Source organism: Punica granatum, chromosome 3, assembly GCF_007655135.1.
Source record: "Punica granatum isolate Tunisia-2019 chromosome 3, ASM765513v2, whole genome shotgun sequence".
NCBI lineage: Eukaryota > Viridiplantae > Streptophyta > Magnoliopsida > Myrtales > Lythraceae > Punica > Punica granatum.
The window spans coordinates 9,463,032-9,489,955 of NC_045129.1; the positions used below are offsets into that span (position 1 = coordinate 9,463,032).

Below are 26,924 nucleotides of genomic sequence, written 5' to 3' on the forward strand. Positions count from 1 at the left end.
CGACTCGACACCTGCTCCACCTTCTACTGACCTGACTGTTTCTTTTTCTTATGATCCTCCGGCAAAAAGCATTGCTTGTTCTAAGGCTCCACGGAACATTCGTACACCAAGTTAGCTCAACGATTTTTTCTCCCACATTGTTCGTTGTTTTGACTCCCCACCCCTACTCCCCCAAATCAAATCACTCGCTCTGTCGCACTCTCCAGGTGTGTATCATCTTCTAAAGCATTATCTTACTTATTCTGATATCGACGCCACACAATTGTCGTTTCTTGCCGCTATTGATTCCAACACAGAGCCAAGGACTTACTCAAATGCCGCTAAGGATCCATGATAGTGCCTCGCCATAGCCGTCGAAATTCGTGCTCTTGAGGATAATGACACTTGGGTTATTCAGTCACTTCAACCCGGGAAGAAACCCATCGGATGTAAATGGGTTTTCAAGATTAAAAGACGGGCGAATGGTACTGTGGAATGTTATAAAGCTCGACTCGTGGCCAAAGGATTCACCTAGGTTGAAAGAGTCGATTTTCATGAGACTTTTGGCCTAGTAGCCAAACTAGTCATGGCACATTGTTTATTGACCATTGCTGTTGCTAAGAAATGGAATATGCATCAGCTCAATATCAATAATGCTTTTTCTCCATGGGGATTTGGATGAGAAAGTTCACATGTCCCTTCCTCCTGGTTTTCGTTCGGCCAATGTCGATCGGGTTTGTCGGTTATGGAAGTCTTTATATGGTCTTTGACAAGCCTCTCGCAATTGGTACTCCAAATTCGCCACGACTCTCATCCACTATGGCTTTCAGCAATAAGGGGCCGACCACTCTCTATTCACCTTTTCTCATGGTGGTGTATTTCTTGCTATACTAGTTTATGTGGATGATAAGATCCTTGCAACTCATGACTCTGTCTCATGTGTGCATTTTAAAAATTATCTTCATCAGTACTTCTGCATTAAGGATCTTGGGTCATTATCATACTTTCTGGGGATAGAGATTATTCGAAGCGGTTCAGGTCTTTGTCTTAACCAACGGAAGTATACTCTGGATATTCTTATTGATACTGTTATGTTGGGTTCTCGACTTGCTTATTTTCCTATGGAATAACAATATCGGTTATCTTAAGACAATGGCGATCCCATTCCTGATCCGAGACAGTACCTTCGTCTTATTGGCTGTCTTCTGTATCTTATCATCACTAAGCCAGAGCTCAGATATCATATCCATATCCTATCACAGTTCTTACTAGGAAGCCGCCATTCTTCGATCGACCTCTCTGTTTTTAACAGCTTATTATGATGCGGATTAGGCTAGTTGTCCTATAACTGGACGATTCTTGTCTGGATATTTCATCACTTTGGTGGCAGTCCCATCTGTTGGAAGACCAAGAAGTAAACGACGGTTTCCAAGTCCTCCACTGAGGCCGAATACCGGGCCATGACAGCTATTATTAGTGAACTCTTATGGCTTAATTGTCTCCTAAGTTCTTTTGGTATTTATCATGCATGTCCCATACGGTTGTTCTATGATAATCAAGCGGCTTTTCACATTGTCTCTAATCCGGTTTTTCATGAGTGTACCAAACACATTGAAATAGATTGCCACTTCATTAAGCAACACCTACGCTATGGAGCTGTCGAAACATCCCATGTGTTTACGTGCTTTCAATTGGCAGATATATTTATTAAGGCACTTGGACGTGATCAAGTCCGTTTTCTCCTTAGCAAATTGGGAATTCAGAATCCTTATTCTCCAACTTGAGAGAGAGTATTATGGAAAGTTTTTCTTTCTATTGTATTTGACGTACATATCTTGTTATATCATACTTAGGACAGCCTTAGTTTAGCTGTAGATATCGTTTTCCTTTTATTGTACTCAGACTCTTTGGTCAAAATTTAAGTTAAAATTAAAAATTAAAGAATCAAAATCACAATAATGGATTTTGATTCAGATAAAGATGAATAAATATATTCAAATTTAAATATTTAGTATAGAATAATCCATTGTGTAACATATATAAATAACAATTATCATTACAAATATTGAAAATAAAACAAAAGATAATCGATTTTGATGAATAATTAATACATCTTTATTATGTGTTTCAATAGCCTGGAACGACAAGTATTAATTTGATGAAAATATGTTCTCTTAAAAGCAAATTAAATAAGAATATTAATGAATGACATGGAAAGACAAATTGTTGCAAAAAAATCTAGAAATAAATATATAAATGCAGGTTTTCAAATCAAATCACTTTAGTGGAAATGTTATCCAGTGCAATGCATGCATTCAATAACATACTGCGTAAATTAAGTAAATATAGCATAATAGGCAAATTTTTATCTATTTAAATTGATACTTCAAATCTAAAAGCCATTTATTATGTGTAGGAGATGTAAAATTAATTCAGAAGATTGAAATATCTTTAATTTTTACGTTAAATATTAAAAGTTCTTTTAAAAATAAAAAAGAATAAAGCTAATAACGTACGTTACTTTTGTGAAAATAATTTTACTAACTTGACTTTGCTAATTTTATTCGTAAAATGGGTAAATTTATTAGTTTTACTTTTATATAAAAAGTAATTTTATAGTTGGCAAAAAAAAGAGTAATATGTAATTTGCCCTCAACTTTTATGTTCGGTGCCAAGTGTTCCATGACCTTTAAAAAGTTACACTATCCCACCCGTCTTATTAGAAAAAGAAATAAAGTGCACTCTCGGCGACTTTTTAGAATACTTTTCTGGCCAAATATTAATTCAGTAATTTCATATATCGGGAAATAATTTCAAAAACTTTAAAAAAAATTAGAAAAAAAGAGCTGAGAATAATCTCGAGAGAGGGGAGGGAGAAGGGGGCGATGTTGGCTAGGATAAAACAAATCTCTCTGTCGGAGTGATGAGAGAGAGATCTGAGATAAAAACAAACAAACAAAAAGAAGCTATAAAGTTTGTGTGTGTATGCCATTGCTGGTCATGCTCTTCTTGCTGTTTACTTTCCGTCTCTTGTCTCTCTATGTTAAGGGTTGTGGAAGTGATGGAAGAATGAGGTGTGGGTGAGGCCACAGAGCTGTTGAACATGACCAGCAATGGCGGTCGCCTCAGCTCTGCTTCCTCTTCTTCATCTTCTTCGAGAGGCCTAGCCCCTAGCATTCGGGGCAGACATGGGATTGGGGTCTCTCACCCTCTGAACGAAGAGCTGTGTCAGACATGGCCCAGGCGATCAAGGTCCCAGATCTCTCTCTCTAAGATTTCCTAAAATATGAAATTAATAAATTAAAGTTTGGCTGAAAAATTCATTGAAAAAGTCGCCAATGGTGCACTTTACTTCTCATTTACTATGTCGGATGGTATAGTATAACTTTTTAAAGGTCGGATGACACTTTGTCACCATACCTAAAAATTGGGGGTAAACTGCATTTTACACGCAATAATTTTTTTTTTAAAAGGAATATTTAATGAATTTTTTCGGTAATAAGGGAGCTCATAAATCTAATATAATAAAAATATAAATCATACTAACTAATAAAAAAGTATGAATAGTTTCAATAAGAAAACTAAACTTGAAATTTGTTGGTTATATCCGTCAAGGGCATGCGCCACTGCACTGTATTACTTTTCTTAAGAGTAATTAATGAATTCAATATATTTTATTATGAGGTAATTTAAAGAGTATATAATGATAATTATTTTTATGATAAATAAATAACTTATTTGAAGACCAAATTAAAATAAATAATAAGATATACTAATTTTAGTGATGATTAATATCCCCGCAAAACTCGGGGACGAAGTGGTTAGTTCCAATAATTTCCCATACTTGCTAGTATATCATTGGTTTGCAGGTACGTTAGATGACCTTTTTTTTTTTTGGATATTAACAATGAAAGGAGTTAAAGCACATGACCTAATAATATAAAAGGTTACGGTACGTTATATTGTGTTGCATCGTGTACCCGAGTTAATTTGACACCAAATTTCATAGTAGTTAGGTTATATTGCATCGTGTTCAAGTTTGGCGTCAAATTTCATATATAGTAAATAATGAACTGTGTGAGATGAACTAATTTTATAGTCTGTCATACTATATAAGTTCCTTTCTTTTAGCATGTGATCTGCAAATCTACCATCAACCATGTTCTCAATGGAGAATGAGTAGGTACAGTCTGGCTGCTTGAGTCCTGAAATCGATCCTCGATCACCTTAATTTGTTTTTTTGAATATGACCTTAAAGGTCACCATGACGAAGTTGCCACCATACTCCATGGACACTCGAGAGCTCTCCCCGAGTTCTCGTCTCATACTCATCAAGCACATAGGACTCGATTGTTAACACTCTATGACGAGGCCAATTGAATCTCTAGGAAATTGCAAATTATGAAGGTCAGATCATCATTTTCTCTAGCTTCGAGCTTATCAGACCATCGCACTTGGTACCATTTATATCCACATGATAATCTGATGCAGAGACGAAGCTCGTTTAGATTTTTGAACAACTCTAATTGCAGAGAGAAGTCAATATCGATGGAGATCTGGTGACGGATTCGGTCCCCCCACCATAAATTGAAAGAGATTATATTTGTCGATAAGTGCAAAATCGTGTGGATATGATCCTCGTTGCACATATTGATCAATTGGATCGTTTCAAGTTCCCGTGGTGGCACGGACGCTACGAAATTGGCAAATTGCAATAGATGGCATCTCCTTTTCATTTCCTTTTTCTTACCTATAGCTCACTACTCACACACACATAAATATCTAATTATCTCAACAGGAAAATCATTATTGGAATGCAATAAACGTACCCCTCGCGAGCTTCCTTTTTCGGATGCTTGGACTATGATATTTCTATTTCGGGTCAAATATATATTGGGTCGTCTTTTTTCCCTTTCTTTTCGGTAGAATATTTTATTTGATCGGTTTTGCTTGGTCTATATCCACCCCTCTTTATTGTGAAGTTGATGCTGTCTACTGGGAATCCTTTCGATTGGTTTACATAAATTTAAGAAAGTGAAGCCATGAAAATTTTGATTTATTACAACCGTTTGTTTTAAAAGATTAATTTGTGAAATACAATTTGATTATGATTTATCTACTTTTTAATTAAACCCCCGGTGCCGGTCACTCCAACTGCAGCCAGTCGTAGGTTAAAACACAACCGGGCACTCCGGTAGCAGACCCCACTTCCCAAAAATAAGTTTTTTTTTTTTTTTGCCCCCCCCCCCCGGGATAAACGAGTTTAATTTGATAAGGATAGTAAATAATAGTGGAAGAAACAGTCGGATTAGTTGAAGTATTAAATATAATCAACAGATGATGCATTATACATGGGATAGCAAAACTGCTGGATCCGGTATATCTATTTTGAATTGAGAAACACGTTTGTCACGACTGCTTATTATACTATCTGATGAGAATGGTTTGATTTTGGAAGTCGGGTTGTTTGTCCCTCGGGGGATCGATTGTATAATTTAATTTTAGCCGTAGGGATTGACTTAAGTTTGCATGCTTATATTATATAACCACGTGCTCCACATATACAGAGCTAGCTAGCTAGCTAGACTCTCTTGCGGTAAGATTGGTAACGTCCATGCCATACGTACAGCCGCATACCACATTGGGCCGCCAGTACGAGCAGCACATTTACGGACGTGGTACGTGTATGTGGTTACAGTAACAAAATCTCCATGTAGAGATATACACAATTCTTTTTTTTCTTTACACATATATATATATACAAGTAAATATACACCGTGCATATATACGAGGTAAAAGAGGATAACGAACGAAGACAATGTATAATGATGATAAATTGCATTGGTAGTCCAAAATATTTTATAAATGTTTCATTATGGTCCAAAAAGTTTTTTTCGCCACATGATAGTACAAAATATTTCAAAGTTATTTTATGATGATACAAATCGTCAATTGACCCTAACGCCGTTAATATTTTGCTGACGTGGCGCGTCCTATGTGTCACTTTTGTTACGTGAAACCAATCATAATGCGTTACGTCATTTAAGAGAAAATAAAATTTTAAAAAGTCCAAAAAAATACAAAAAATAATTAAAAAAATACAAAAAAAGAGTAAAATTTTGAAAAAATATAAAAAATATTTTAAAATTTTTTTTATTTTAAAATTTTTAAAATTTTAATTTTTTTTAAATACAAAAAATAATTAAAAAAATACAAAAAAGAGTAAAATTTTTGGAAAAAAAAATTATTTTAAAATTTTGAAAATTATTTTTTTAAAAATTAAAATTTTTAAAAATAATTTTAAATAATTTTTTTATTTTTAAAAATAATTTTAAATAATTTTATAAAAGTTTAAAATTATTTGTTAAAGTTTTTAAAATTTAAAATTATTTTTAAAAGTTTTAAAATTTTAAAATTTTTAGAATTATTTAAAATTTTTCGGCCACGTCAGCAAGGAGGTGACACGTAATAGCCACGTCAGCGTCGGCTTGACGGCGTCAAGCTCGAGTTGACGGTTTGTACAATCATGAAACAATTTTGAAACATTTTGTGTCATCATATAGCGAAAAAAGATTTTTGAACCATAATGAAATATTTATAAAATATTTTAGATTATCAATGCAATTTACCCTGTATAATGAGGTTGTAATGTTGTTGGGGTTGTGGAGGTAAAAGGGCCGACAGGAAGAGGTGAAAGGCACGGGGAGTTCACGTGAGGGAACCCCGAAACAGCGGAGCAGCCGAATCTCTGGTTCAGATCAGATCAGATCTGGCGACTGACTGAGATGGTTGACCCCCACACCCCACAAACTCAGTGCCCACTCGGCCCCCGCTCCCCTCAGTCTCACTTGTTCAACCAATCAATGATCAACCTTTGCCTCCTAGAAAAAGAAAATAATAATATACGAATTAACGTTTTCCCTCTTCTTTGCCCTAATTAGAACATATATATATATATATATATATATTTGTACATCCTGTTTCCACCCAAAAAAGAAAAAAACATATATATCCTGTGTACGTACAGGTCAATTTTTTACCCCACCGGCACATCTGGCCTGTCTAATCTATCCATTCCATACCCATGTAATAATTTTCAGTAGCAGGTTGGTTGGAGAGCCTTCCCATCTATTTAAAATTCGAAATTGGCCATATTCGTATATGTAAAGATAGACTGTTGCGAGCGAGATGTCACGGGGCCTGTCGGGAGAGAGGACCCGTATCGCGAAACTTTAACATTACACGACAGCTTAGGCTTTTGGTGTGGTACTGATCGCGCTGTTGTTCTAACTCGAGGCCGTAGATCAATGTATACTCTGCGGATGTGCCCAGTGGAAAGATCTACGTGAGACGGGCCTATGACAAATATCATATAAGTTAATTAAGGGCAATGTGTGGCTCGCGTAGATCGATGGGCTATTGAAATGGCCGAAAGATTATTATCTGGGCCTCGGTTGAAATTTGAACCTGATTTTTGGGCCCTTGCATTTTTGTCTGTCCAAGTCATTAATCATTCTTCGCTCTCTGTTTTACACAGGTAGGTGCTAAAATGAGTGACGAACGTGGGCTCGCGAAATACGAGTATTGCAAGTGCAAAATAAATATCGGATTTTCGTTTAACTAATTTAGGTTGACGATGAAGTGTTTTTAACTTATTATTTCGGACTAGTTCCAGGTCGGGTGTAGGCTTGCCCTAGCTTCCAGTGGCCATCGATCTGCTACGTACCTCCATGAATGCGCTGGGGAAAACTCGTATATAAAAGTCAGGTTTTGAGTTATATATATACATGCAACTTTCACAAAACTCTTGTGCATGATCATAGACGGTAGTCAAAAGACAAGGGAGCTATTAAAAGAGGGTATAGCATAGTGGCGTACGCCATCCCCTGATAACCAAAAGTTTTCAGGTTCGATGCCAATATGGGACTACCTTGTAACCGAAGGATGGAAAAAAAAGAAAAAAGACAAGGGAGCTACCTAATCGTCCCTGACAAAATATGTTGCTGATCGAGTTCTAACCAATCTAGGGTCGTAGTACACTTTTGCTGTGTTCATCCCAAGCCTATATGATATTATATATTGCAGCGGAAGATACTATATTGCTAACCCGAGTCGTGTCTTTTCTAGTCGGATATCTTTTCCAGTTATTTGGATGTATGGATGAACCACAACTTATAACCGTAATTTGCACTCAACACAATAAGCGAAAATGCATTAGGCCCAACGGATAATAAAAACCGAACACGAGAATATATATACGAGCAAATTAGGGGGTCGGACGGATCAAATTCTTGAGCTCTTCAAGAAAAGCAAATCATATATATTTTGTTTCGAGAAGCAAATAATTAGCAGTTGGTAATGGAACTACAATTAATGATTGGATGCGGGCGCGCGTTATGAATAGAAGACTTAAGCAGTACAAGACACAGTTCTCCCAACCTAAAATTGCAAGGGGAAAAAATAAAAAGAAAAGAAAACGATTAATGGTTGTTAAAGAGGAATCTGTTCGTTTATAGTTTAATAACATGAAGCTCAACATTCGAAGTTATTGTCTTTATGCTTTTGGCTTCCATATGTCTGCGCATGTTCTTGCCCTTGAATTAAATAAAAATAAAATAGAAATCTCTGCTAGTCAGATAATAAAATCAAACCTCACACCCGCTGTGATTGATTAGGACTGTAAATATTTATTTTTTCGGTTATATTGGAGGTCGGGAGCCTAGTATACGAGGTATAAATAATCCTACTGACGAGAATTCAATCGAAAACCTAATGATTTTAAGCAAAGTGCGCCCCTATACTATATTCTATATCTCTGTTTTTTTGCAGTGCATGATTAATAATTGAAGCCTACATATTATTGCAAGACAAAAGGGAAATATTGCTCATATTTATATGGGCATCTGAGGCACATGTGGTGGCGATTCCTTACTTTCATGGCTTGAGATGAGACCCTTTGTTTTATGTGTTGTCATAATGAAGGAAATCCAAATTCCATTGATGCAAGAGAATTCCTTTCTGAGGATTTCGAAAAGAACTATATATATATATATATATATATATATTAATTAATAAAAGTAATGTCAATTTGATGTATTGTTCCTCTAGCCAACATGTCATATAGTTGCTTGTTTCTCAAAGTTGAGGAATAATATTCCTCTTCTCAAAGTCTTAACAGCATAATGTATAAGTTCAATGCCTTAACTCATGTGACACTCCTTATATGCTGTTAGTTGTTGGATTCTTCTTCTTATGCTCTTCTACACCTTTGGGCTTGTTTACGCTTTTCGAGGAATGCACAGACATTGACAGTTCCTTCTCTCGACGACTGCCGATGTGCACTCATACGACTTGACCCATCCGATTAATAATCAAGACACAACTTTTATATCTAATGCATTACTATCTATGTGTGTGTATATATATTGTAAGACCACCAATAATTTTTTATCTTGAAATCTTGTATTCACTAGGACAGATCTTGCATGGGTTTGAATTAGAAACCTTTTACAGCTTGTGTATGATGAGACACACACCTACCTCACTCGATGGGCATACATACAGTACATGGTGAAAACATATTTTTGCCCAGAACCATTAGCAAACATTAAGATTAATACCCATATAGCATATTTATGTTCACATGTCAGTTGAGATCGTCGAAGCGTCCAAAAGAAATGACATGCGCTTAAGCGATTAAACTATGAAAGAACAGTGGATCAGTGCCCGAATATGCATCGCAAATTCTCGTCGAATTTGGACTATTAAGTTATTGGCTCCCTAAACAATTCTGTTGTTAACCCTAACTATCATTTTTCTTGGCTGCACCTTTTGGTTTCAAGTAGATAACGCGAAGGAATAATTATTGATGGGATACGTGCAAAAATGAAAGAGAGGGAAATAAATAAATAATTGTTTCTGATTCAAATTCATAATATATATGTGAGTCAGCTTTATGGATATTTGACTTGAATTTGAACAGTGAAAATTGGTTGTAGCTGTGAGTGATCAGTGATGTGGGAAGGGCCTTTTTTTGGCAGCAAACAACAGGGTTGAACTTTTTGGACTGTTTTTGAAGAGCTCTGATTCCACAGCTAATAATTAGGGTTTTCAATTCTTTTTATGGGATATGATATTTTATGATCGAGGGAAGGAACCTTTTTGTGGGATGGTAACAAAGAAGGGTAAATGTCATCTCTGAAACTGCCCTTCTGTAGTATGATCGAGGTTGTCCTTGTGGACCCGATTGATTTTTGGAAAAGCATGTACATCATGGGATCACATTATATATGGACCCAAACCGGCACATGCACTCGTACATCAACGCCATGGCCCGAGTTTCGGATAGATATATGCACAGGACCCTACATGTAATTGCTAGCATTTTTTACGAGCAAAAAACAACTGGAATCACCTTAATCACGAGATACTTATTATGAACATAATTTTTCTAATTACTGGTAGGACAGGATAGCAGCGAAACCAAATAATCACGTATTTTGTCGGTTGCTGATTCTCGTCCATGTACCTCTTTATTTTCCTTTCACGATACTGGCAACCCCGACAAAATTTTAAATTATTGTGAAGGATCACATGATCCTTGCATGAGGAAAACACTATATGTGCACGGATATATATTGCTACGTACGCGGCTGGCCTAGGACTAATAGCTAGAACCTACGGAAGGTTATGATCTGAATCAAATGGGTTTTGTAAGATCCAATTTAATTAATTGTGATGTGAGTGTGAGTGGGTGTGGATGAAAAGTCGAGTTGTCTATTTTAGATTCTGCATGGAGTGGGTGTGGAGTTGGTGTTTGGAGGAGGGGGAGACCAGTCCTTGCGTAAGGGAACAAAAAGATAGTTTGTACGTGAATGCGCGCGCGCGCACATATATATATATATCACGTGCATGGCTTGAAAGCAGCCACTCATACCAAGAGGAATATGAGGGGGTAATCAATCCTCTCTTCTATTCCCTTTCTACGTATGAGTAATCAATTTCAAAGGGTTGAATATTTTGGAAACTAATTTTCCAAATACAGCTATGCTGCTGCTGCTGCTCATCCATGGTATGGTATGGATGTGAGAGAGTCTAGGGAGATTAGCCGGGAAAACATCTTTTAGAATTTCTTTGGAAACAAAATCGACGGAATATGTATTAATGCAGTTTTACGAACTCCCATGAATTATATTTTGAATTTTTATACTGTGTACCGCCTGTGAAAATCAATTTTCCACGAGTGGCTTCTATAATTACAATATGTATCCTTTTCTATCCCAAAAACTAACACTATTAATTTTTAAGTTAATTTTATCCGTATAATCAAACTTTTAAAAGTTATCATGAGTAGAGTATTGAATTTCTGTAATAATTACAACTTAAATGAGAAATGTCACAAACAATGTGTAAAATATACAAAATTTCTAGACTTTTTTTATACATTCCTTATCCTCTTCTCCAATATTCTTCAAGCTCCATGAATTTTCAATAGGAGAAGTTAACAAAAATACACGTTGATGGGATCGAAGGGGATTTCATAATAATGATGAAATACTTGAAGATGATGCATCGAACAATAATATGTACTGTGTTAATGCGATGTTAATGATTTCCAAGCGGACGGAAGATGGGTAGTCACAAAGTGATACAACATAATTTTACTTTAACATCTTCAAGTAGCAATTTATTTGTAAGGTTGTGTAAGAAGCGGAAAAATTTGAAAAGAATCTCGAATCTTTAATGAAATCAAATAGATATAATGAATGATTTCCTGAAAGATTATATATAATTCAATTCCTAAGAAAAATTAAATTAAAACAAGGAATTAAAAATTGTAAATTTTGTAACTAGTGTGCATTAGTCTTTTTCGCCATTATTGAGTAGAGTAAAGACCCCCTTATTGGGTCTTTTGCCATCCATGGAGGTTAAAGAATGTTGTAGGAAAAGAGAGAGAACATAGGAATAGTTTTATGCAATTTTTCCATTTTGTTTAGGGTTATTTATCTCAATAAGTTGTAATTGTTATAAAAAGTTAATGTTTAATTTAAGGTAATTTTTAATATTAATTATAAAGATAAAATTAACTTGAAAACTAATGGTGTTAGTTCTTGGGATGAAAAAAAAACACATGTCGCAATTATAAAAGCCCACTTGTGGAAAATTGGTTTCTACAGGCGGTGTATGGTATAAAAATTCTTATATTTTTCCTTTCTTGATCTTTGTTTGTTCGAGTCCGGTTTCCTGTGTTTACTAGGGATGTCCGTTGATTGTGTTCACAAGGGATGTTCATCCCATCTTGTTTTATGGAACATGTATGATCAAATCACAGTCCAATCTATATATGAGAGCAATTATATATCATCAGATATATTGGCTAGCTTTGCCCAAAAAAAAATAAAGATCTATTGGCTAGGCTAAAACACGATTATATTGATGACAAGGACAATGGTTTGGAGCTTACTTGGCATGATACATCATATTTTCTGGCTAAATTTAAAGTATGCTATAAATTATGTTTGGCGTACACGTATATATTGACCGCTATGATGTAAAGTATATAAGCATATGAATAATGCCGAGAAAGTATAGGAACCATATCGGGACAATTCTATATCGAGACAAGAGACTTGCGTATATTATACTTTCGTTCGAGTTATTAGCCATTTCGTGGAACATACGCACAGCTATATATATATTCCAAAGTTGGCTTTGAAAACGACCATTCGTTCTTCGTCCACCTACACATTCACAGGTTTTTTGAGCTGTTTTAATTGATCCCATCAAGGGACCCATCTCCCTCTGCGATATTCCAGTCTTTGATTTTTTTTGCCCCCCCTCTCTCAGAAGAATAAATGAAGCGATGACATGATGAGCTTTGGCACATATATAGACTCTCATGTGATTATTTACAAAGAGGTAATTAAGCACTTATTGACTTATTAACTAGTCAAATCTCTTAAACGATTGAATCTTCCTCATCATCCTAACCAATATTTTATTCAAAATCAGAAGGGCTGCCTCTTCAACGTATGATCGAATAACAGAGAAATAACAATTCTTCTAGAGTCCCTTTGGGACTGCATTTAAACACCACATGTGTAGATATTTGCATCGGCGTGCACGCAAAAGATATGAAATTTAAGGACATATACCGAATCTGGATGCGCATGATTCACATGATATAATAGTATCACTAGGGCTCCTTTGCATACAAACTGTCCAATTCAACATGCGTACAAACATGATACGTACAAAGTGTCCAATTCAACATTTATAAATTCATCACTTTGAGAAGCTCTTTTACTCTAGGGCTCGATGCGTACCCCAAATTCATCATGAACTCAAAAACAAATAAAATTGTATAATAATGTCAAGGACCGTATATATGCTGCAAGAAGAGAGGAAAGCGCCGGGGGAGAATGGAAAGGAATGAGAATGATTTCATCATGATGGATGATGCATGGACAGATATAGATATATTATTTTGAGGTGTGGCCCGTGAATGTTATGTGTTGTGTGAAGTGAGCCAAAGCTGCAGCAACTCTCCCAGTCCGCAACGCAACTCATCTTCATCTTCTTCTTCTCTCTCTCTAATAATTAATAATATAAGGAAGGGATAGTTGATGTAGTGACATAATTCAACCTTCGCCAACTCCCAAGTCCCGACAACTCCCTGGCCGGCTACTTCACATGCCACCAAAATCCAACCAGCCCCAGCCCCAGCAGTCACTTTTCTCCATCTCCCTTCCCCTCCCTCCCTCCTTCTCTCTCTCTCTCTCTCTCTCTCTCTCTCTCTCTCTCTCTCTCTCTCTCTCTCTCTCTCTCTCATGTGTAATTTGCCCAACATTAATATATATATATTTGTACATCGCAAGTTATTACGGACCGTCTCTACTGCGATTCTACTGTGCCGACAATACGTAACTTTCTTAGTTAATTATATAATATGAAGCAGTGGTGGTGATCGACGGAATGATAATGTACGTCATGTTATCTGTGTTATACTTCATAGGCTCACAACAGAAAATATTCTAGAATCGTAGTATAATGTCGTTGGAGAGGTAGAGAGCGCATTTATGTACTCTTAACAAGTTGGAAATGATTTCTTATGCTTAATATATCGAAGGGAGAGGTCGATAGTGTAATCATTTTTAAAAAATGATTACACTGCATGCAAAGTAGATTATTCAAAATTGTAGTAATATAGCTTAATATATTAAGTACATTACAAGTGTTTTGAGTAAATTTTGTATATTTTAATTAAGAATTTGGGGTAAAGTACTTAAATTTCTAGTGAATTACACAAGTGAAGTAAATTACAGGGTTTCTAAAAATTTTTACTAACATTATTAATTAATTACTTATATCTTGAGGAAATTTTATTTAGACTTTTAGTAAAATACTTGGTTGTATCATACTACTATTTTTTTTATGATTGCACTATCTATGATTTCCCATCAAGTTTTTATTTTTCAAAATTACGCTTGAGAGAGGCTCGTGGGCCTGGTGGAAACAGAACAGATGAAATAAATGAGTACAAAAAATTTTACAGAGAAAGAATTTGAAAGCTTTGTTTGGTTTGTTAATATGATTTTAAAATTACACTTTAACTTAATTCTACCAATAATAAAACAAAATAACTCATATAAAGTCAAATGATAAGTTTCATTTATACCACTTTTTTTTTTCCACAATAAAACAAAATAATTCATACAAAGTCAAAGGGCGGATCCCATACATAACAATTTATACAATTCTTTTTCAAAATCAAAATCTAATTTTAAAATGTTACTTACAAACCAAACGTAATAGAATTCTCTTGATTTCGAGAGTAAGGGATTGGCTGTACATTAAATCCAATTTTCTCAAGCAATTTTTTTTTGTTAAGGGAGATCCATGAATTTAGAACAAAATTAGGAAATAAAAAGGCACATAACTCCAACTGGTGTAGATAGAATCGATGACCTCTCGGTTTCGAATTAGCCTCTTGCGTCGCTACAGTAAGACTACTTCCTCTCAAGCAGATTTTGTTACTGGCAGAGAGAGAGAGAGAGAGAGAGAGAGAGAGAGAGAGAGAGAGAGAGAGAGAGAGCTAAAAGAAGCAGATATGAGGAAAGGTAGAGATGCCCTTTTTTGCAGTTGCAGCCCTCATGACATGAAGTGGGGTGTAGGCCTCATCATTCATAATTTCATTCATTCCATTGCTTACAATCACTCTCACAGTGACTCACTCAGTGATTCAGCCATAGCTGCTCTCTCTGTCCTGCTAGCTGCTCTGTGAAAAGGGGGCCCCTCTCTCTCTGTTTGTATCCCAAGGAACAGTCCCTTTTGAAGCCCAAATTTTGACTTCGACCCAAGTTTTTCACTCTCTCTCTCTCTCTCTCTTTCTCCATCTCTTGGGAGCAGAGTTTCCCTAATTCCTCCCCCACCCTGATTAGTCCCCTTTCAGTCCCCTCCGCGACCAGAATCAAAAGATCTGCCCAGAACAAAAGCTGATGATGAACTGTCCATTTTCTTCCCCTCTACCACCTATTTCAAACAATCGCGTACCCTGAAAAACTTTTTGGGCGGACGCGCTTTTACGCTTGAAATTTCTTTCATTACTCAACTTTTCCGAGCCTTTTTTTGCTCCCTCTGTCGATGATATGGATTATAGATCGATGAGATGTTACAAGAGACAGATTCTGTGATCCCATGTGGATGCTGTAGGCCACGGCTCCACGCGCATCTTTTGGTTTTTCGGGTTTAGCTGCTGGGGTCGGGTAGTTTCCCGATGTGCTAGTCGGGTCTCTTTCTCTGCTGCATCCTCATCAGATTAAATCTCTTCTGAATCCCGATTTCGTTCCTTTTGTTCCCTCCCTCTTTCTCTCTCTCTCTCTCTCTTCTCAAAATGCCATTCACTGAAACCCTAGCGCCCCATCTCCTCGCTGATATGAACAATAAGAACCAAGTCCACCGGACCCGACCGTGGCCGGGCCTATTCCCAGCTGGTCCAAAGACAACATTTACGAGCTTCGGGGACGCCAACTGCATGGAGCAGCTGCTCGTGCACTGCGCGAATGCAATAGAGAGCAATGATGCAACCCTAGCCCAGCAGATCCTGTGGGTCCTAAACAACACGGCCCCACCCGACGGGGACTCGAACCAGCGCCTCACCTGCGGGTTCCTCCGAGCTCTGATCGCCCGAGCTGCCAGGAATGGTTCGTGCAAGATGCTGGCGGCTGTGGCAGCCAGCAACTATGATATTGCCCTTCTCCACGAAACCCACCGGTTTTCTGTCATCGAGCTTGCCAGCTTCGTGGACCTGACTCCGTGGCATCGGTTCGGGTTTACTGCCGCCAATGCAGCCATACTGGAAGCCGTTGAAGGGTACTCGGTGATTCATATAGTGGACTTGAGCTCGACCCACTGCATGCAAATCCCGACTCTTATCGATGCAATCGCGAGCCGATCGCTTGAGGCGCCCCCTCCAATCGTGAAGCTCACGGTAGCTTGGGTGGCTGAAGAAGATGGGCACGTCCCTCCCCCTCCTCCCTTACTGGACGATGTTTCTTATGAGGAGTTAGGCCGAAAGTTGGTGAACTTTGCTATGTCGCGCAATGTCACATTGAAATTCCAGGTGGTTCATTCGAGCTATAGAGAGGGGTACTCGACCTTGATCGAACACCTCAGGGTGCAAAATTTTTACAAAGACAACTGTGAGGCGCTCGTGATAAATTGTCACATGACTCTCCACTACATATCGGAAGAAACCCAGCTTACGACGTTGCTTCACGATCCCAACCCTTCAGGGAATAATCCTTATCCCCATTTTGAGCCCTCGGCATTAGTCTCCCCACGTACGATGTTCCTGAAAGCATTAAGGAGCTTAGACCCAACCATCGTGGTTCTAGTAGACGAGGACGCGGACTTCACGTCAAATGATTTGGTGGACAGATTAAGGTCGGCGTTCAATTACTTGTGGATTCCCTACGACACTGTGGACACATTCCTTCCCAAAGGGAGCAAGCAGAGGCAGTGGTACGAGGCTGACGTATGCTGGAAGATAGAGAACGTGATAGCGCACGAGGGGGCCCAGAGGATAGAGAGGGTGGAGCCCAAGAGCCGGTGGGTCCAGAGGATGAGGAGCGCAGGGTTCCGGGGCTTTGGGTTCGGGGAGGAAGCGGTGTCGGAGGTGAAGTCGATGCTGGATGAGCATGCCGCTGGATGGGGGTTGAAGAAGGAGGAGGAGGACCATCTTGTACTAACATGGAAAGGGCACAATGTGGTTTTTGCTACTGCTTGGTTGCCTACTTAGTTATTTAAAAAAAAAAGAAAACACACGATCAGTTGTGTCTAGCTAGCTCCAAACATTAGGACTAGGAGTTCCATAGGTTGTAGTTGACATTTCTTTCTTGTAATTTGGACTTTTGACTCGATTAAATCTATGGTCTTTTGTACTCTGTGAAGAGTGTAGCTGTCGAAGAATCAGAGATATTGAGATGGAATTATCAGTCAGTTAGCAATTTGACTATAGCGTGCCTTAATTCCACATATTATTTTGAGATGTCCATCTCTCTCTATATGTTTTTTTCTTGCTCTCTGACTATTTCTGTGCTTCCTCTTCATGGATAACAAGTGACTTCTCATGTACGTACAAGTAATGATCGATGAGAGACCACGAGGTCGGGATAATTCGTATCAACAATGGATGAAGACACTCTCGGTTGTCTACTCTTCTACAAATTATCAAGTTGATCTCGAAAATCTAGTAACACATAGTCCAGTATGCAAGGCTTAACCTAGTCATTTCATGGACCCAAGTGAAATTCCGGCCTGATCTCAAACGTGACATCTAGTACATACCCGAGAGGCTGTCGAGTTACCATTTGCAGCAATTGCTATGATGACCTATGCTATCTCCTTACCTTTTACATGCTACGATACGATATATGTATCTCGACTGTAATGATTGTTCAGAGGTTAATATGAACTTCGAAGCGCGACGGAAGGGCTTTATTCACACCTGGTTTAGCTTCGGTCAATTACAGTGATATACGGGTATAGCGAAGCCTCTGTCTCTGGGTCTATGGGGCACTTTTAAAGGCCCACTCAAATTGGTTGAAACTATCCAGCCCATTAAATCTTTGACCCCGTTGACCGAGATGATGACGTGGATATGAATGGACATGATGGAACGAACCACAGTTTTTAGCCGCTGATGTGGTCGGATTGACTTCGAATGGACGATGATTAGACAACTTGAAGCTCCAGAAGACACGACCCTCTAGTTCGGGTCACCGTTAATCTGTTCACACGTGTCCAGACTCACGTGGGTTTGACTACGGCCGTTGACTCCCTGCAACTCGAAGAACCTTCGAAAGCCTCTCTGCCTCTCTCTCTCTCTCTCTCTCTCTCTCTCACTCACTCACTCACTCACCCAGCCCTAATCCCCTGTCTCTCTGGAAGTGCAGTGACCCATTGAAGTACTGACCCAAATCATCAATGAAGCTCTGAAAAACAGTTCAAGCTCAATCATTTTGGTTGTCTATTCCTTCTTGTTAAGGTACGCCTGCCGCCTTCTCTCTCCTTCGGTTCTGTTCCGTCGGAATTACTCTGTCGAGTGTCCTGCGGTCTTAGTATTATGTTTCTTGGACTTGAAATCATGTATAGTAGTATATCATAGTTGGGTGAGTTGGGTCTTGAATGTAGCGATTTTGGGTGATTTGCTTCGAGTATTCTGAGTGATCGAATAGATGTTGCCAAGAATCTCGGGTGTCGGATCGAATTTTATAATTTTGGGTGCTCACTGTTTTATGACTCTGCGAAATTCCTCGTAATGGCGGAGAGGTTTGTTGGGTTAATTTGATGATTAATGATCGAGCGATGCGATTCTTATACGATGAATCTTGTTTTGGCTTCTAGCAGTTGTCTAAAGATTATATTTTTTTATTTTGGTAGTATGGAATTTGCCGAGAGAATGACGCCCCGGCTTTGTACTCGAGCCGACACTTTGGAGCTGAAATCAGAAATTGAGAGGAGGCTCGGACAATGGAATGCTGATAAATACTTTTCACTCCTCGCCAGATTTCTCAGTCTCAAATTGCAGAAACGCGAATTCGATAGACTCTGCATCGCTACCATAGGCAAAGAAAACGTGATGCTTCACAATCATCTGATCAGATCAATCATCAAGAATGCTCGTATTCCCAAGACAAAGACGGCCCCACTGGAGAATAAAAAGGAAGACTCGAAGATTGCTAGAGTATCCAATGGGCTATGCAGAGATATTCCCAGATCACCACAAAAAGGAAGGACCCCAAGTCTCCGTGATCGAAAATTCAAGGACCGTGGGCTACCTTTCCTTGGGCCTCACAGGAAGGACTACACAGTTAAATGTAATAATTCGACGATTAAACTGCAAGAACAGCATAGTGCGATTGAGTTGCTTTCTCCGGGTAGTAGACCCCCAAGTTCAGAGGAAGATGGAGAAGAAGTCGTTCAATCCCTTGGAAACTCAAGTTTTTGTAATTGGAAACCTATCAGAGCTCCAATGGTAATTCCAAATGTGATCAACACAAGGCCTGGAAGGGCTAAAGTGTCATTTAGTGACTCGGGTTTTCTGCCCAGTACGGGCACTTTCAGAGACATGCTAGAGCGGAGGTTGGAGGGACTGAAAGTGTCTATTGATTGTGCTGATCTATTGAATCGTGGACTCGACATCTTTCTGAAAGGACTGATGAGGCCCTGTTTGATGCTGGCCAGTTCGAGGGCACGGAACAAGTATAAGGGTCGAGAAAGCCGCCAGAGCTTGATCGGACTTAACAGTGATGTCCCCATTGGATGCATAGAGAAACCAAAGAGGTTAATATCAGCGTCTATTGTGGACTTCCGGGTCGCGGTGGAGTCCAATCCCACATTGCTCGGAAAAGACTGGCCCATTCAGCTTGAAAAGGTTTGCTTGCGAGAATCAGAAGAAAGAATTGAAGTTTATTAGGGAGAAGTCAATACCACTTAAAGGTCTAGCTGAGATCCCAATAGATAGCGTTTATACATAGTTGAGGAGGGGGAATATGTGGATTCATTAGACTAGGATGATTTATCTGTATATATTTTGGTTCTGGTAAATCTTCGTCGAGAAATTGTTGACTTGTTAATGAATAGAATAGTGGTTCTTAACAGGGGCTAGACTGTTTGAAGGAATTAAACTGTTGAAATCTGCCACAGCTATATTCACTTGATCGGTTTATTTTATTTCATTGATTTTCTGGCTGTTTGCTGGAGAAGCATATTCATTGCAAGTTCGTGTGATCTCTGCAATCTTACAGAAGTTCTCTATTTTTTCGAGTAATGAACAAATCCTCAGTCATTTGCAGTGGGAGGAATGTAAAGGATCAACCATTCTCTATGTCTGTCTCTGTCATTATTTCTTTATGTTGGCCTGTTGGGACTCGGTATGGATACACTTTTTTTGCCGAATACGGTATGGAGATAGACTTTCATAGTGGTATTCTGGACCGGAGGCATATGGAGTATTGTAATGAAGTCTTTCTTTCTGCAAAATGAAAGCAAAAGCTTGCTGTATATTAACCCGAAAAGTTATTCCTTATCATGTGCCTCGAGAGGCAATGCGGATACTCGCGAACATTCATTATTATGATGCCTCGTGACTTCAGTTCTGCTAGCTAAAAGATGTTGGGACATCATACAGAACTGGTTGGGGACCGCGTAGGGGATCTCGGGTCAGGTCGATGGTGTTGAATGCAAATCAGAGACAGGTCTGCTGATGTTTCTACTTCTGGTGCAATTCGGTGTTCTGATATTTGATAAGATGTCCAGTTTATTCCTGCAGCTGCTTGCCATTTAGAGGCAGTTACGGCGATTTGATATCTCAATGCACTCTCCGCATGTTGGAACTAATTTTCCAGTTTTCCCATCTGAGCAAATGAAATCATCCTCCCAAGTGGACAATAGGACTGGTACTCGTTGAGAGGCCCTCCAATGGGACACGGCCACGTCAAGGGATTCCAACTAGAAGGCTGTGCGACCTGCGACACCGTATAAAATCCTCCGGCCCCGATATTTGTCCCTCGTCTGAAGCCAGAGGGGGCCCCACGGAAGGCAGAGCCCACAACTTCGAAGCTCGAAACGCGAAACACCCCCTCTCTCTCTCTCTCTCTGCCTTTTTATAGATCAGCAGAAAGCGAGATGGCGGAGATCGGAATGGGCTGGCGCCGGAGCGGTTGATGAGAGATGCGCGCGTCAGCCTACCTGTTCTCCACCTCCGTCTCCTGCTAATCTGCGCGATCATCGCCTCCCGGCCCCCGGTGGCCCAGCCTCCTCTCCCGCGCGAGCTCCTCCTCACCACCTCCCGCGAAGCGAGCGGCTGCGGAGGCCGCGCGGTCGAGATATCTGGCCCCTCCGATCCGGCGGCCATGTCGAAGGCTCGAGTCTACGCCGATGTCAATGTCGTTAGGCCCAAGGAGTACTGGGACTACGAGTCTCTCACCGTCCAGTGGGGGTAAACTTCGCGACTTTAACCTTACCGGAGCTTCTTGGTTCTTAGAATAGCTGATATTAGCTTTTCCGGATTCGAGCTGGTTTGCGGATTTGTTTGGTTTTGCCTGCTTGTTCTGATTGAATGCTTATGATCCGTAGTAGCGTAAGAAATGAAACCGGACGCGATGGATGGAGTTGTGGATATTTAGATCCTGTATGAGAAGGTTGAAATGATGATTTGAATTGCCATGTGAATTAGACTACTCTTTGTTTTGCAACCGGAGAATGGTTAAAGTAGAGGTTTGGAGAGATGGACTGTATCGTTAGGATCTATTCGGACCTCTAGCTAGTGCAGAATCGCGCATTTTTCTCGTTTTATCTTCTATTATCCTCAATTATCTATATTGGTTTGGCTAGATTGAGATTTGCAACGCTTCCTTCAGATTCTAATGACTGGTGTTGGCATCTGTCAGTAATATTGACTACTCTTACGTGATCTATTAAATCGCGATGACTTCCTCATTCTTCCATCAATTTGTCTTAACAAGTAACTGCTCCTTGATGCTAGAAATGGCAAATGTACCAATGGAATTAAGTTCTTAAGACAAAATACGCATTGATGTTATTCCAGGTCCCCACTTCTCTCCATTGATCAGCTTTGGTAGGCCACGCTGAACAGCTGGCTAGACTTTTGCTTTCAAGTGGAACTCTTTTTTATTTTTCATGACTTCATATAAGAGCTCTTTCTTTTGAGAGTATGGAATATCAGCAGAACAAATGTTTTAACTCAGTCGACTGTAGGCACTATTTGTGCATGTGTCGTCAAGAATTTAGATGGTAGCTAGTGAAGCAACATTTTATCCGTTATACATTTCGCAGTTTGACTTAAAACTTGTCACATTGTTCTGTTGAACTGAGATTTCCTTCGGTTTTGATAAGCGTGTTTCTTCTATTTCCAAACAGAAACCAAGATGACTATGAAGTTGTACGAAAAGTTGGAAGGGGCAAATACAGCGAGGTATTTGAAGGAATAAATGTTAATACCAATGAGAAGTGCATAATCAAGATCCTCAAGCCTGTCAAGAAGAAAAAGGTGGCTTTTCTTGTCTCTGATATGGAATTTATAGTTTCAGAGTGCCCTCAGAAATACCCTTGTAAATTCATACTTTTAACCAGTGAAACCATTTTCTCAGTCTGGTAGCATTTCATTATATTTCCAACTGTTTCGTGCAACTGTATGTGAGCTCATGGAGATAAGAGTTTTGAAGAATAATGGGATTCTTTTTTCTTATTCAATGAACAGATAAAAAGGGAGATCAAAATACTTCAGAACCTATGTGGTGGCCCAAATGTTGTCAAGCTTCTTGATATTGTCAGGGATCAACATTCAAAGACTCCTAGCTTGATATTTGAGTATGTGAATAGTACAGATTTCAAAGTATTGTATCCTACTTTGACAGATTATGACATACGATACTACATCTATGAACTTCTCAAGGTACATTTCTTGTTCTTCCCTCTCTTATCATAGAGTCATGATCTTTTTGTATGTTTCTAGTGTCTATATGACCTGCATTTTAGCTATTAAGTATCTTTTCATGTTTGGAAATCATAATAATACTATAGTTATTTGTAGTTCATTGTAATGCTGAACTTTTTTGGGTTGCGGAGTCATTGTCAAGTTGGTGGATGGGTAGTTTACAATTGTATATATTCTATGAAAGAGGAAATATATATTAAATCTGATTTTCACAATATTACAATACGAATAGATACTTTCTGCTTTTTGTTAATTGAAATCAGCATAAGATTTGCTTAACTCAAATAGGTCTCTGTATTGCCTTTTTCAATGCCATTATGTCATTTTGATGTCAAATTGAAAGAATTCTTGAGACTAATGTGTCAAGACAGAGCAGACGAAATGTTTTATAATTAAGCAAAGCTTCTGTTTTCTGTATTGCAGGCTATAGATTTCTGCCACTCACAAGGGATAATGCACAGAGATGTTAAGCCTCACAATGTTATGATAGATCATGAGCTGCGGAAATTGCGGTTGATAGATTGGGGTCTGGCTGAATTTTATCATCCAGGCAAAGAGTATAATGTCCGTGTTGCTTCCAGGTATCTATATGAGGTCATGTACCTCTTGTAGAAAAAGTAGTTCTTTGCCTCATACAAGGTTTATCGATTCTTGGAGGAATTCTACATTTAACTGATTGTGTCTTGCTCCTTGATGTGTCCCCATTTGTCAATATGAATGATTTTACTTTTGGTACCCGATTCTTTCACCAGTTCATATGGCCAAAGTGCTTGTCCCGACCTACCTACATGATATGCAGGATTAATTAGGTTTTATATGAACACCCTCACAAATGTTGAAACCCTAACACCGATCTCCCCTCTTTGACATGTTTTCGCATGACCAAATTGTGTCGCTCTATATGATATTTGGTATTGATATATTAAGAAATTTGTGTCTTTTTTCGTGATTGAAAGCTGTGAGGCCAAAACTTATCATGTAGTGAATTGAATGCTGAAAAACAAGGACCTTATTCGTCTCATCTTTCTATTGGGTTTTAGGACATGACTGATTGACCTTGCTATGTCTGGCCAGTTTTCTTAAAGTTAGTCCGAATGGAATTAGATATTGAATCTCATTTCTTTTTTGTCAGATACTTTAAGGGACCTGAACTCCTTGTCGATTTGCAAGACTATGATTATTCTTTGGATATGTGGAGCCTTGGTTGCATGTTTGCTGGAATGGTTAGAATTACACCCAAGTTCTTTCTACCTAACTGAAGGTGGCCATTTTAGATCTAGAGAGATATATCTTCATGCTTTAATTACTCACGTACTATTTTTTCCCCTTTCTTAGATATTTCGGAAGGAACCATTCTTCTATGGTCATGATAACCAAGATCAGCTTGTTAAAATTGCAAAGGTAAGGCTGGTTTTAGTTTACTGTGAAAGTTCCTCTCATGTTTATAGGCAAAAGAAAAATTATCTGCAGCTCACTTTTCTTGTGGAATAAAAGTCAAGAAATATATTTGAATCATTGTTTGGTCTCGTTATAAAAAAATGAAAATTAAACTTTCTCTGGTATTCCTATGTTCTGTGGAAGTTGCCAAGACAATGGTAGCTTATAGTGCTAGCATTGTTTTGTTTACTCATATACATAAACAAATTATCTCATTGTTTTCCTTATTGCGTACTTATTTCTGAATGTTCAGTTATATGGTATTGTACCAAATCAATTTGGGAAAATCTTTGTCAATGAATTCTTTTTCTGTAATGTGGGTTTTTATAACAGTTTGTCTATCTTTGTGGCACGAATAATCTAGAGAGGGAATCTGATCTGCCATTCCTAATAATATGAAATTCACTATCTGTGTGGTTATTCACCAATGTTGCGGCTGCAGGTTCTGGGAACAGATGAGTTGAATGCGTACTTGAAAAAGTATCGGTTAGAACTTGATCCACAGCTTGATGCCCTTGTTGGGAGGTATGAGATTCTACCCCTGTAATTTCAACAGGTTATGGATTCTTAATAATCTCTAGTTTTATGGCATTTCGTACCATTATTGCTGCAAGGAATTTGCGCTAAATGGAGCTATATTGACTAAATTTTTGAAATTGCTTGAAGTTTCGGGAGTGATTCCTTTGTCAGGGTTCTTATGCTGATTCTTTATAATTCTGCAGGCATAGCAGGAAGCCCTGGTCAAAATTTATCAATACAGACAATCAGCATCTAGTTTCTCCTGAGGTATCTACCGTCTAGTTAAGTGGTAGTTAGTTTTTTAGCTTCCTGGAATGAACATATCTTGCTGATTCCTTTACTGCATCTGATTTGCAGGCCATTGATTTTCTTGATAAGCTGCTTCGATATGATCATCAGGACAGATTAACTGCAAGGGAAGCTATGGTATATTCCTTCTGATCATCCGTTTCTGTTCGTCTGTTTTTCTCGTGTTATCTCTGTGTTTGTTTGCCAATATTATATTAGACATATTTGCATTTTTGGCTCTCCAAGGATGCTGTCACCACCTTTGTTGCTGATAACCTGTTATACTTCACTTAATTGCGCGCTGTTGGGTTGCTGCTTCATGTTTCTCTACACACTTGTTGTGCCTCTCATACCAGTATTATGAAGTAATCCATGTTACATTACGTTTGGTTCGCAGGCCCATCCATATTTCTCTCAGGTGAGAGCTGCCGAAAGTAGCAGGATGCGTACCCAATAATCCGTTGTGTGGAGGATTCATGCTATGTATCCATTTCGAACTTCTATACTATGTTATGGGTTCAACACCAGTTGTGCCATATGTGGTATAACATAGACACCTCTCCTACATTATTTGCGAGAAGTTGAGCTGAAGTTGTAAGCTTTCTCTAGGTGCTCACTAATGCGTTTTGAGCGCCTTCGGTGTTTTGTATGCTTCTTCTTGAGTGTTTTACTTGGACCTCTGAATTTGCTTCTGACTTGTACCTTAGGATTCATAATGTTGGGGTTAGAACCGATGACTGAAGCTGCTCGAAAAATCTAGAAAAACATGGGGCGTCCCCAGTGTGCTATTTGCCCATAATAGATGAGTTTATTCTAATCTTATGTCAGAATTTCCTGTCCTGTCACATCTCGAGTATGTTTCCGTTCCTCTGCTCACCGTTGAGTCTGCAGAATCATGACGGGTATGTCCAAGTACCAACGAGGTAGTTGGCATGGTAAGCTCCTTTCATAATTCATGAGAATAAGGGGAAAATAAGTCTCCATTTTTCTCGTTGAACTCGCGGCAGTACTATTCTGATTATGAGCTTGCATGTTGTCCCACTGAAATTTGAGCTCATATGATTACTGCATTACGCTAAGTGAGAGCTGCTACACGATCATCCTGATGCCCCTAGTGCCCTTTTACTTATCACAAATAATTAGGAAAAAAAGAGAAGAAGGTACGAGTGTGTCCAGGGATGCCCCAATCACATACGTTCTCAGCTGGGCCCGCGACTTCATGGTCCACGGGCCTAAAATGGGCCCAAATCTATGCTGTTCCGGGCTTATCTGTAGCCCATTTTGATTAGTCAATTCAATCTCCCTCTGGATCAGCTCCTCCATGACCGTCGGTGTAAGGGAATGAATGTTGATTGTCCAGCCTGAGATCTGGCAGTATTCCATTTACTCGTCCAAGCGTCATACTTTTGTCAGTAGTGAGTCTGCCGAATCAGTCGGGCTGTGCATAAATAAAGAAAAAAAATATATATGAAAAAGGAAAGAGGTCCGACACTGAGCAGTATATTGGTTTATGAGAAAGCGTGTAGACGGCACCGCCCAGCTAAAATATGGACGAACCCATTTATGGGTCTAACTAAGATTGACACCGTCCCCGTTGACATCCCAGATTGACCTATGAATTGGGCACTTGACCTATGAATGAGGCAAAGTTTGCCCGAGCCCGCAACCTTCAGACTTCCAT

General features: G+C 38.9%; 3 protein-coding genes across 3 annotated transcripts; all 3 read left to right on the top strand.

Moving 5' to 3' along the window:
- The first annotated feature begins 15,031 nt into the window (after positions 1–15,031).
- On the top strand, positions 15,032–17,423 carry LOC116198598 (scarecrow-like protein 32). Its single transcript, XM_031528783.1, has one exon. It carries the CDS (start codon positions 15,872–15,874, stop codon positions 17,276–17,278), a length of 1,407 nt encoding a protein of 468 aa, XP_031384643.1. The 5' UTR covers positions 15,032–15,871; the 3' UTR covers positions 17,279–17,423.
- Positions 17,424–18,362: 939 nt separating this feature from the next.
- LOC116198600 lies at positions 18,363–20,219 on the top strand. Its single transcript, XM_031528785.1, has 2 exons — positions 18,363–18,526; positions 18,922–20,219. Exon 2 carries the CDS (start codon positions 18,923–18,925, stop codon positions 19,955–19,957), a length of 1,035 nt encoding a protein of 344 aa, XP_031384645.1. The 5' UTR covers positions 18,363–18,526; position 18,922; the 3' UTR covers positions 19,958–20,219.
- An 850-nt stretch (positions 20,220–21,069) lies between these two features.
- Positions 21,070–26,070, top strand: LOC116198599 (casein kinase II subunit alpha-2-like). Its single transcript, XM_031528784.1, has 10 exons — positions 21,070–21,481; positions 22,423–22,552; positions 22,763–22,957; positions 23,423–23,580; positions 24,132–24,222; positions 24,335–24,400; positions 24,879–24,961; positions 25,159–25,222; positions 25,313–25,381; positions 25,641–26,070. The coding sequence occupies exons 1-10, from the start codon at positions 21,207–21,209 to the stop codon at positions 25,698–25,700; spliced, it is 1,191 nt and encodes a 396-aa protein (XP_031384644.1). The 5' UTR covers positions 21,070–21,206; the 3' UTR covers positions 25,701–26,070.
- Positions 26,071–26,924: the final 854 nt, after the last annotated feature.

Bases quoted from the DNA above. Each gene is read 5' to 3' on its own strand.
- LOC116198598 (XM_031528783.1), top strand. From the start codon at position 15,872: ATGCCATTCACTGAAACCCTAGCGCCCCATCTCCTCGCTGATATGAAC.
- LOC116198600 (XM_031528785.1), top strand. From the start codon at position 18,923: ATGGAATTTGCCGAGAGAATGACGCCCCGGCTTTGTACTCGAGCCGAC.
- LOC116198599 (XM_031528784.1), top strand. From the start codon at position 21,207: ATGAGAGATGCGCGCGTCAGCCTACCTGTTCTCCACCTCCGTCTCCTG. The intron at 22,553-22,762 runs GTGGCTTTTCTT...TTCAATGAACAG, and splicing joins AGCCTGTCAAGAAGAAAAAG to ATAAAAAGGGAGATCAAAAT. The intron at 24,401-24,878 runs GTAAGGCTGGTT...TTGCGGCTGCAG, and splicing joins AGCTTGTTAAAATTGCAAAG to GTTCTGGGAACAGATGAGTT.